We start from the raw sequence: 11,783 nt of genomic DNA on the forward strand, positions 1-11,783 counted from the left end.
CCTGTGAAGGTTTGCACGAGGAGTGCAATTCAAAACCTGACCTTTGCAATACAGTCCCTCAAAGCGAACCTGCATGTCACAGAACCGTAGTCTGTCTCCTGCTCTGAGGTTCTGTATGTCAAGTGCGACTTGGCTGATTCTGCAGTCTGCTGATTTAATTGATATTGGATAGAGGCAAGAACTTTTAAAGCCTTGCCAGTGGGTTTGAAACGGGTAGTCTATCTGGAAACAAAGCTTGAAGATATGACTGGATTGGTCCCTTCTATGAAAGTTTAGTGGGTTTGGTTTGGTAAAACTTAAAAAGTTATATTTTGACCTTTATGAATATTGAAGAACTTTGGAATCCTTTTTGAGGCTGGAGATTTGTATAGTATTTTACTCACATTCACTTTATGCAGAAAGAGCCCGCTGTTGTAGTACAGTAAGAAATGGAATACATATACATGTGGCTTTACTAAATGGACACAATGGAATATCATATATTAAGAAGGTTCTCTATGGTGCTGTTTCAGTTTCCACATAAAGACAGGTAACTTTATGGAGTAATGACATCTGTTTTCTACGTCTTTGCCTCTTACGATTTGTTGGTTTTTTTGTTTAAGAAAATGTGAGCTCCTGCTGAAATTTTTACCATTCTCGGGCCATGTTTTTCATGTATATTCTCTGGTGTCTATTTAGGTGTGAACTCAGACTACAATCTTTTTCTTACTGGATAAACTTTCAGTGTCTCTTATTCTTTTTCTACTTTGGCATTTATTTTCATGAAACTTGTGGGAGCTTAATTTTCTTCAACAATTTTACCTTGCTGTCAAACTTGGTAGAAATGATTATGGATTGAAAAATTCTGTGGGTGGGAGGAAAATGAAACATGGCAATGCATCGAAAAGGCTGTTGGAAGTCTCTAGTCTATATCACTGTGCTCAAGTTCTTGATTACTTGACATTTAAATGTTTAGAATACATGGACAAAACTCAATGTATACCTTTTAAAATTAATTCCCATAAATTGGAAGCCAATCTCGAGATAAAGTGACTTCACTTGTGATTTTTTTAATAATTGGCAACACTGTACTAGATAGAGCATGGAACAAGCTCAGCAACCAACTTTCAGATGAACTTTAAATGTCAAATTATCTCATGATTTTTTGCATGAGTTTGGTTTTCAGTGTTTTGGAAACTGTACACTCACCCTTTTTAGAAGTGTGACAGTGGTTTGGTTTTGAAATAACTTCTAAAATAGACTCTGAGAGGAGTAATTTAGTGACAATATATTAGATTTTCTGGATTCTGGCAGCTTTTGCCAACAGTGAACATGAAAATGGGAAAATTAACCCTTCCAGATTACTTAATTTTTGATGTTGTGCATGGTTCATCAAATACTATTAGTTTTTGCCTTTGATGACTTAATAAGATTATGCAGTATTACAAAGGGTAGACTTGCATTTCCATCTCTAAAACTAAAATCTGAACAGGAAAAAACAAGAATCAGAATCTCATCCACCTGTATCGGCTATAGTCTGGGATTTTTATATTCTATGTCTCTTCATGAAACTCATTCCTTCTGATGCCCCTTGGGTGAGGGTTCGGTCTGTCAGTCATTGTACTGTCTTCATTGCTGGGATTTCCTGTAACTATTTCCCAGTAATTCTTATCTTCTTCAGCTTTATGGGAGTCCAGGTAAGTGTGACAAATCACTTCATATTCTTTTCCAAAATAAGACCTGCAATGTCAAAGAAAAGGGCATGGGCAGGAGGAATTAATATATACACAAATTCAGCAAATCTGCATTATCTGTGAATTGTTCAAGATTTTCTCATGTTTCTCTTGGCTTATTCAGAAATATGATCATGTGCTTTCAAATATCAGACCCTTACAAGAAACACAATAGTCCACTTTGTTTCCTATGAATAATTTAGGCATTTGAAATCGAAGGGAAATGCCATCTTTCTCATTTCAGAGTTGAAGCAGACCCATCAGTATAAGCATTGATACACCAGCTCAGTATGTACAAGCTGGATGGGTGCCCAATCCATTCACATCACCATTTCTCTTTGACTGAGGAAGACTCTGGCTACTTAATAACTATTTCAGACTCAAACTATCAGACCTTGTTTCATCCTCAAAAACCTGACACAAATCTTCAGTCAGATCTTGCTAAGAATTTAATGGGAAACAATTGGTGTACTCCTTAACAATGTTTAATCAACATTGATTTAATGCATGCGTATTAACTTGAATTGTGGGTTTAACCTCAATTTCTTGAGAAATTTATTCATATGGACATAAGCAATGTGCAGTTTTATGCAGTGTGGTTTTATTTAGTTCTCTTATTCCTTACGCTTCTTAGTATACCATTTTTCCTTAAAAAAAAAAAACCAAAAAAAAAAACCAAACCTGTAATTGCTCAAGATATTCAACGGGAGAACCACCAATCAACTAGAGAAGACTTAGAAGCATAATATGATAAGAATTACAAAGAAAAAAAACCACCAACATAAGACTGAGCTGATAGTTGGAAAGGAGAACGTGCATTCTGCATTCTTTTTCATTTCCTCAGTGTGTTCCTAAAGCACCTATCTTGCTTCTTACAGTAATTCTTGATGTTGGCACATCATTATGCACATCCCTGCCAGTTATAAATTAGTCTTACGTTGTCCAAAAGTTCCTTGGAACAGCTAGGCTCCGATTAGTATGGCAATGACTAATGATAATTTTAGAGTTTGCCTGGAAAAAAAGAAAAGGAAGACATTTAACAGACATTTTTACACTAATTTTAACTATTTTAATTAAAATTAAGTGTTATTCAAATTAAATGCTTTACTGCTTAGTGTAAGCCCACATTGCTCTATATCAGTCTGAGATGGCTATACATTTATGTATAGTGAGGTATTTTTATACCCTATCACTTCTCAACATAACTGTCTTAATAGCTTATACCAGCAAAATGCTCTAGCCTTCAGGTCAGACACATCCTCTTGTCCAATACATTCCATTCCACTCCCTTCTGCTGTGCACTTAACAACAAAAAGTAAATTTTAAAAAAATCAAGGTAGAGAGTCATTCCAGTGGCCTGTGCCTTAAGTCCTCTTCAAATTGGTATTTGCCACATGGGAGATCCAGATGGTTTGGTGAAACAGCCTAGAAATTGGCCTGTGAATAAAGAATGTTGTCTTTGACAATTACCTAATTTTGACTGTGTTCATTAGTGAGCTGATTCATGTAAATGAGTCACAGCTCAAGGCTGTAGAGGAACAGTGATATTGTTATATTTTGCTGTACATCCAGCACTTCAGGAAGCCTAGCAGTTATGTGGAACAGGAAAACACTGCATCTGTTTAATGTGTTTACAAAAGGTTAAAACCTACATTTGTAAAAGCATCCACTTATTCAGATGCCTTGGGGAGGCTGTATTTTTTAATACTTTCTAAATGTAATGTACAGGGGTTCTTAATCACAGTTCCTAATATTGGAAAAGGAGTGCAGTGCTCAGAAGTTCTGAAAAGCATATTCCAAGTACTGCATCCTTACAACATGATGAGGTTGACCTTTAAAAAAATCCGATGAGAAAAACTGAGCAAGTCAACCTCAAAACGAACAGCAGAACCTAATAGTTGTATAGGCAGATTCCCTGGTTAAAGAGATGGTTCCTTCCCTCTTCCCCTTCCCAAAATTACAGGTCAGAACTTACATAAAGAAAATATGTGAATACAATGGACACAACTTTTTCATAAGTACACCATCTACTTAAATGTACACCATCTACCATCAATTAAATCTTTATAAAATTTTCAAAGTTTTAATTTCTTACAGGAACTGGAAATCCTTCATGTTCAAGACGCAGCTGAGGATCCAAGAAGGCAGCTTGCCAGCAAGTCAAATAGGAAAGCTCATCTGTCAAAAAAACTTGCTGAAGGTAAGATTTTTTAGCAAATCTTATAAATGATTTATGGTCACTCGCTAGATATAACTGTAAATAAAAATATATATAAAGGACAGTATAAATAGAAAAGAAACAAGATATGTAATTTAAAAAAAAAATTCAACACAAAAAATTTTCTTTCAGCTCCTGAAAAACCACTCTGCCAAGCTAAAGTTACATATTCAAAACTCACAAGACAGATTCTATACTGCTGATAAACTCATTAAGTAGCTGTTCTATATACAGACGTGAATACTAATTTAAAACCGAGTTTACATTCCAAAGATTCCCACCACAGGAGTTGTTGAGAGGGAAAATTTTTTCAAAGTTGTGGTGATTTATTTTAAGTGCATGTGTAACATGTAATGTCTTATTTGCTTCTAACCTGCAGAGGGAAACAACAGCAACATTTAGTAGAAATCTGCTCCCTCAGAATGATAAGAATAATATGTTACCTCATATACCCACTATAGATTTATCTTCACAAGAAATTAAATATTCTCATTTTGGATTTATTTAAAGTGTAAAAAAACCCTCCTTCTAATGATGAATTCTTTCATGACTCCCAAGTTATTTTTCATTTCCTTTTTTCTTTTCTTTTTTAAAATCTTTATCCAGTCATTCTGACAGAGAGCTCCCTTGGCCTGCACACCTGATCTCAGGCAAGTCACGCAAACTTTCTAAACAGGTATTGCTTATCTTGATCTGTATATGATTCTGTATATGTTTTGTACCACTGTACAGCATTAGAGATACATATGCTACCATTGCCATTTGCAACTTTATTGCCTTACCATTTGGTCAGAAAACCCTCCTGTTGTCCCAAGACGAAAGTTTTGTCCAAATCTAATCGGTTCACCCACTGCACTTTCATCAACACTGTTGAAGTTGTAAAAAGGAAGAAAGAGACATTTAAATAGTCAGCTTTACTATTCTTTTGTTTGTTTGTTTTGGTCTATAGTTAAGTCTTGAGGCAACACTTTGTATTAAGATTACTTTTAAAAATAGGTTAAAATCTCAACTAAAAAGACATTTCATACAAGACTTACTGGTTAAAATATTTAACAATAGAAATAGACTATATTGATTACTTTTTATGATGTATTCATCAACATGCAGGCTGGGAAGATAACATCCAATGAAAAACCAACGAGAATTCAGCACTGAGGGCTCCTTTAAAACATACTTAATACAAGCACCTGAAAAATCAGACTAAAAGCAGAACAGTGTATGTTTGTCTGTAACTTAATATATGTTGCTAATAATATATGTAACTGATATTCAATAATTTGGTTCATTACATCAACTTACATGCTGCTATATCCCGATTTCCAGAATGATTTCTGTATTTTATATTAAAGAACCATTAAATTAAGTGCAAGGCTTTCTAAGTATATTCAGCATAAAAAACTTAAGTACCTGATGAACTTAGTAGTCAGTTAATGAGGGACTCAATAGCATTCAGTGCCAACGACTAAGATCAGACAGCAGCTAAGCAAAAATATTTTCGTTGCAGTTCTAGAAGGCCTAAGTTATGCTTTTGGCATGAAATTTTCTTCTCAGGTCTAACCTGAAGTGTTTTGCTCAATCAGGATTGTACAGGTTGGGTTGTACTCTTATGCACCGTTACTGTTGTTAAATACATGCACTCAGGCACAACTTTCAGCCATTGAGCAGGATCCTGTTCTTCTGTTTCTTCTCCCACAAAAAGCTGAAATTAAATATGTTTTGGAGAGAGAGAATATGCTGTTTGGTTAGGGGTATATTTAGGACAACAGAAACGCTGTCCACTTTGTGTACAGCAAAAGCATTGACACAGAATTCTGCTTCAGAGAACTTATTTGCAGGAGAACAAGTAACAATACTAAGTGATATTTGGACATGATTTGCATTCTACAGCTGAAATATGACTGCATGAAAAACAGCTGCAGAGTTTACCAAATGATACAGTAAACTCAATTCTGGTTTCACACCAGTTGTAAACTGATTTAAACTTCCTTGGAATTATTCACAGTAATATGTGGAGCAGAATCAAGCTTAATACAGGACCCAAGTTAAAGACTCTTTCTTAAATAAATTAATCTTACTCAAATTCATGTGTATATTGGCAAACTTCATTGCCTATTCCTCAAAACAAGATATTGAAAGCTAAAATAGTAATTGAAAACAACTCAGAATAAAGTGACGAACCTTAAAATACAAAAAGTATTTTGACCCATTGGGTCCACGCTCTTGACTGCGCTAACTCCACGGGGGGCTTGCAGTGATTCGGCCGAATACGTGGAAATTTCATCCAGGCTAATTGCCAAAGTCAGAGCGCCGCACGCTCCAGGGCAATTTTCCACCGCGGATTTGCTCTCTGGGTTCAAAAGCATCACAGTGTCTCCAAAATGAACAAATCCATCCTTAGATACCGACAGCTGTATCTAAATCAAAACATACATAATTTCTTACAGAATTATCAGAACCTAATATCAGCAGTATTTTAGCATATAAGTGCTAATCCATAGCATTCTCAGCGTGTAAAGGACAGCAGTAGTAACTATGCCATTCTATGCGGAGTTGTAGAGGATTGACTTAATTTTCTTAAAAAATTACCTTCTTGAAAAGATTATCTTGAAGTTTGTTTATTTTCTGTGTTAAAAGTTCTCCTCGTTCTCTTTTATGCACAAAATCCCTCAGGCGGTCCTGCCGGCAAAGGACAGACATGTTATCAAGCATTCACAATCTCAAGTTTCAACGGAATTTAAAGAATTAGGGGGAAAGAGCGGGAGGCGAGGAGCAGGGACCACACCGGGAGCGGGAGGGGAGCAGGCCCCGGCCCCGCACCTCCTCCAAACGCGCGGCCTCAGCCCAGCGGCCGATGCGCACCCCGGGGCCGTAGGCAGCCATGGCTGCCGCCTGGGCCGCGCGGCGTCCACCGTCGCCATGGCGACCACTCGAGCTACCGATTGGACGCTGGAGAGGCGGAGCCCGCCAATGAGCGGGAGCCAGGAGGCCAGGAGGCGGGCTCTCGCTGCCGCGCGGCGGCGCCACCCGGGAGCTGCTGGGGGGCGGTCGGGGGGGGTCCCCCGGGGGAGCAAGGCTGGCCCCCCCAGCGAGCCCGGCCTGCCTGCGACGTGCAGGCGGCTCACCGGCAGGCAGGAGCGAGCCTGTCCAGGTTGTGCCCTTTCGGGAGTACCCGCCAGGCCAAGATCTGGCAAGGAAAGGCCTCAGCAAGTTAAAAAAAAAAAAAAATATCCATTCGGATTGCCTTGTGGTTTTGCCCAGTCTGACAGGAGCTCTGCAAGCAGGAGGCCTGCTTCCCGTGGGGCGGTTGGGCACCCCCTTGGCTTCCTTCAGGATGTGCCGAGGGGATGGTGATGCTGCTGGGCCCAATGCAGCTCTTCCTCCTCACATGTCTGGGGACCTCTGACCACCTGGCTAATGCTGACTCCTTTTTGGGTGCCGTTGGACACCCAAGTACTTCTGTTGCTGCTTCAGCTGTGTGCTGGTAAAGCTACGCTGATGCTGAAATTCAAGAACGTGAGCCAAGCCATAGGCGTAGTGTGGGGCTTACAGTCAAGTAGCCTTTCACACTCTGCACAGTCAATGTGGTGCATCAGCTTAGTGCAACAAATGAGTTTATGACATTAACACTACAGTATTGGTGAATTTTCTAAATCATAGAATAGTTCAGGTTGGAAGGGACCTTTAAAGGTCATCTAATCCAACCCCCATCTGCAACAAGCAGGGATATCTTCCACAGGTTGCTCAGAGCCCTGCCCAACCTGACCTTGAATGTTTAGGGGGGGGGGGGGTAATCTACCACCTCTCTGAGCAACCCTTCCTCTGTTTCACCACCCTTATTGTAAAAAAAAAAAAAAAAAAGTCTTCCTTATATATAGCCTGAGTGAATGCATTAGGTGAATTTTTTGATTACAAATGTTTTGGTTTGTTACTGGTTTAGTTTTGAAATCTATGGCAAGATAGGCTAAGTGAATATGCTGTGTGTTTACTTTCTAGATAGCTTAAGCCAGTGATTTGCAGATCTTTGCACAGGACACTTTCCCTTTACAGCTGTCGTGGTTTTCTTGCAAGCTTACTATCATAAAGTTTCTGTGCTGGACAACTTAAAAAGCTTAAAATAAAATGTTTTGTGTGTGGACAGCTGGGCTACGTGTTATCAGCCAGTTTCTTTCACATGAAACCTGGATCTTTTGTGTTTGTTTTTTTTAAACCAAATGTTACTACACAAGAAGTTATTCAGCAAATCCTGACCTAAACCTTTCTGACGACACGCAACCCATTTCCGTTCAAATAGCACCACCTTGTGGTCAGTTCTGGTAGGTGACACTTTCCTATACCTAGCCACGTTAGGAGAGATGCTGAAATTGTTTAACTGAAATGCGGAAGAAACTTTGTTCATCTCAGCTGAATATCAAAAGCCAAACCAATTTTGGAAGGATCAGATATGATTTGAAATCTAAAGTGTTTTCAGAAAAGGAGTTCTAATTATTTTCCTGTGTCTGTAGTAATTTCTACTTAGCACTTAAATGATGTTCATGCTTTTCACAGAGCTAAGGTTTTGATTAGGGTGGCTAGTTAATTATACTGGTACGCAAATGCTAAAGTGGATTTATCACACTTTTGTTCAACACTGCATAATATATTTCAGCTTAAACAATTTACTTTTGCTTACCTCAGTTTTCTATGTCTAAGAAGTTTCAGATATTTGGATTTGTTTGTTTGTTTGTTTCAGAACTAAGCCACTTTTAAATCCATATTCAGTAATAAATCACCATTATAAAACTATGTATTATACTCAGCCATATCATTAAGAAGACACATGCACTCTGTCTTGTGCATCTAGCTAATATATAGAATCCACAGAAAGCTTCCATAGTTTTGTAGCTTTATGTGCCATCTGTACTTAGTTGCTTATAGATTCTGATGCAAATATTACATAGAAAGAGGTATTTGTACTCAAAATGTAATAGCGTACAGAAATATCTGCATGGATGTCTTGGTAAGATTATGCTGTGACTAACCTTGTCACCTGGAGAGCTTTAATTTCTGAATGCTTAGTATTCCATGAAAACAAACAGAAAGAACTCCCTGAACATGTTTGTAAATTGAACATTTTTACTGCAGGAAAGGTTACAGGCCTGTTCCAGCCAGCTCAGTTTCCTTTCAAGCAGATAAAATCTGTGTTTACTCCTAACAGTTGTTTGCATTACTAAAAGATGTGAAGAAAAGCTGTACTTGTAAGAGAATTGGTCTGTGCTTTACGCCAGTATACAAATTGACCAGACTTAAAGGTATATGTGGTTTTATTGAAAACATTAGTATTTCCCTTTTTCTTTAAGCCATTCTAAAATAAAATTATAGTCCGTGTACTTTCAGAAACTCATCCCCTACTATTCTAGAGTTACAGCTCTTTTTCCCTTTCTATCTTTTCCTTTTTTAATGTAAGAGAACTAAATGGCTGAGGAGACCCAAAATAGCATATAGAACTGTCTAAGCCATTCATTTACATAAAAGGCTGCACTGGTTATGCTTTTCATTGCCTTAAGATTATCGGTAATGCGTGCGATAGAGCATGTTTTACATACTTTAATATATAAATGCATTGGCATGTATCAGTAGGACAAATTATCAGTTCAGTCAAATCTAAGTAAAAGAGTAAGGTCTGAATGGATGTGAACATAAATTAAGTCCAAGAAAGCAGTATGCCATCTTTATTTAGAAGAACTAGCAGAGCTTTAATTTTTTCTGTGAGCTCTTCCATGAAATATCTTCTTATTTCACGGTGAAAAATATGATCTTTACTTGTGTGACTGTTGTTCAGCAATTTATGAAATTCTATTCGTACCGAAAAAAAAATACTAAAACAATGTTTAATCATATGCAGGTTGGATGAGAATGTTTTTAATGCCTGCCTTTACTACCTGGGGAAAGTATGTATTTTTTTAATCTGTTTTATTTTGGTTTTCCTGTTGAAAATTATGAACGTGCCAAATCTGATTAACAATACAGGCGAATACTGCATAGGAGTAAAACATGTTCTTTGGGATGATTTGTGTCCTTTCATTTTATTACTTCACACTAGCGTTATTCTGACACATGCTATGAATCAGAACATAGCTATAATTTTTCTTTGTTGTTATTAGGTTTCTGGCTATTAAAATGATTAATCTGCTTGTTAATAACATAACTACAGTTTCTTACTCTAACTTATTCCCTAAACACTTATCTGTTCACAGCACAAGATGAATTAAGTAGTTGACACGATAAGATTTAAGGATTGCTTTGCCAGACACTTGTACTGATGTCTCCCATTTTGGCTGTGAATTTCAGTGTGGAGTTTTCCTATAACACTTGTTGCTGAGGAGCAATGGACCTATTCACGGTATAGTAATTTCTGAAATGTAGCTATCCATTAAACTGAACTTTCAGTCTACCTTTTACAAGAAAGGGGAGCAGGATGCTTGTGTGTTGTATTGGCAGTAAGTTTGCTGATATATGTACACAAGTGGATAGTTTCCCGATATTAGATCTGGTTAATCCGAAATTGCTGTGATTGCTCATTTGGTGTTTTATAACCAAAATATTCTGCTAGAGAAAGAGGGAAGGGGAAGGGAATGATTTCCAGTGTGTCCAAGGCCACCAAACACTTGCCTATTAAAGTTTAGAAGGAGTTATCCACATCTCCATGTTTTTTTTCATTCTACTGGTCTCTACTTTAGCATTGTACCATGCCCTTTTAAGAAATTGTTGTATAATGGAGTATTTTCTCTTCAAATCGAGCTGTTTCACCATGACTGGTCATGCTGGCTACTTGAAGATTTTTCTCCTCTGCCTGGCTGAAAAACCACTAGAGCTCTGAATCTCAGAAAAAACATCATTTCAGGAGCAGTAACTTATGAAAAAAATACAAAAAATATGAAAGTATGTCTCCAAGGAATAACAGTGTATTTTGCAAAGTGATCTGTATTAACTCTGAAGAAGCTAGAATACTTTAATTACCAGGAAATAGGTCAGCTGAGAACCACTGTTTATTAGCAAGCAGAACCACCATTAATAAAGCTATATTGCTTCTTATGTTTATCTCTTCACAAGACTGTGCACTCTATCTATGTCTACCCTCAGGCAATTATAAAATTATTATTTTTCAAACTGTGGAGTATTTGTTCAGGGTATCATGACCAGAGCAACGAGACTGCACATCTCATTGTCTAGCAAAAGATTTATATTTAATTTGCAGACTTCTTTTAAGTGCTACTTGCCAGGTACCTACTTGAAGAGACTTTGTTCAGTGGTGTTCCACCCTACTTCCAATATATCGAGTGCATTTACTGAATGACAGAGTTCTGTCATCACCCACAGGCACTGACAGAAAATCATTGTGGGTGAGGCGTGGTCCTATTTATAATGGGTGGAAATCGGGTCATTTCTCTCTTGTTTACTGATCTGTTTAAGCTTTGGTTTCCATGAACACTCATGCTGGAGATTTTGAAATTTGCTTTTTGTTAGCAATTTTTGCATATAAAAAGCAGTAACGTGATTGTCTGTAGGGGGGAAAAAAGCCCTAAACTCCGTGACTTTAGTTGACGTTGACTGTGGGGGTGGTTCAAGCATGCAGCTCTGCCAGTGTGAACCTGCTGCTCCCGAAACTGAAAAGCAGCACTTTTGCATGACCTCTTGTGAACCCAGATCATTCTGTTTCTTCCCACTTTAGGGCTAATTATAGATAGTGCTTAGGGTTGCCTTTGCTTCCCTGTTCAGCCTTGCCTGCCGCATGATCCTTATTTTCTAATGTGAATTGCCCATGTGCATCAATCATGGCCCAGTTATGTCACTTCTCTCCTTTTGGATTTTACTTC

General features: G+C 37.9%; 1 protein-coding gene across 1 annotated transcript; it reads right to left on the reverse strand.

Moving 5' to 3' along the window:
* Positions 1–1,530: 1,530 nt before the first annotated feature.
* Positions 1,531–10,762, reverse strand: CFAP161 (cilia and flagella associated protein 161). Its single transcript, XM_080395356.1, has 7 exons — positions 6,748–10,762; positions 6,517–6,606; positions 6,109–6,344; positions 4,713–4,797; positions 3,808–3,966; positions 2,650–2,723; positions 1,531–1,719 (listed from the first exon to the last, which is right to left on the reverse strand). The coding sequence occupies exons 1-7, from the start codon at positions 6,808–6,810 to the stop codon at positions 1,533–1,535; spliced, it is 894 nt and encodes a 297-aa protein (XP_080251482.1). The 5' UTR covers positions 6,811–10,762; the 3' UTR covers positions 1,531–1,532.
* Between the last annotated feature and the right edge of the window lie 1,021 nt (positions 10,763–11,783).

This window comes from Falco punctatus, assembly GCF_963210335.1.
Source record: "Falco punctatus genome assembly, chromosome: 7".
NCBI classification, from domain to species: Eukaryota; Metazoa; Chordata; class Aves; order Falconiformes; family Falconidae; genus Falco; species Falco punctatus.

Coding starts and splice junctions, on each gene's coding strand:
- CFAP161 (XM_080395356.1), bottom strand. CDS start 6,810: ATGGCTGCCTACGGCCCCGGGGTGCGCATCGGCCGCTGGGCTGAGGCC. Junction 4,798..6,108: donor AATACTTTTTGTATTTTAAG/GTTCGTCACTTT, acceptor CAACTTCAACAG/TGTTGATGAAAGTGCAGTGG. Junction 2,724..3,807: donor ATGAAGGATTTCCAGTTCCT/GTAAGAAATTAA, acceptor CTTTTTTTCCAG/GCAAACTCTAAAATTATCAT.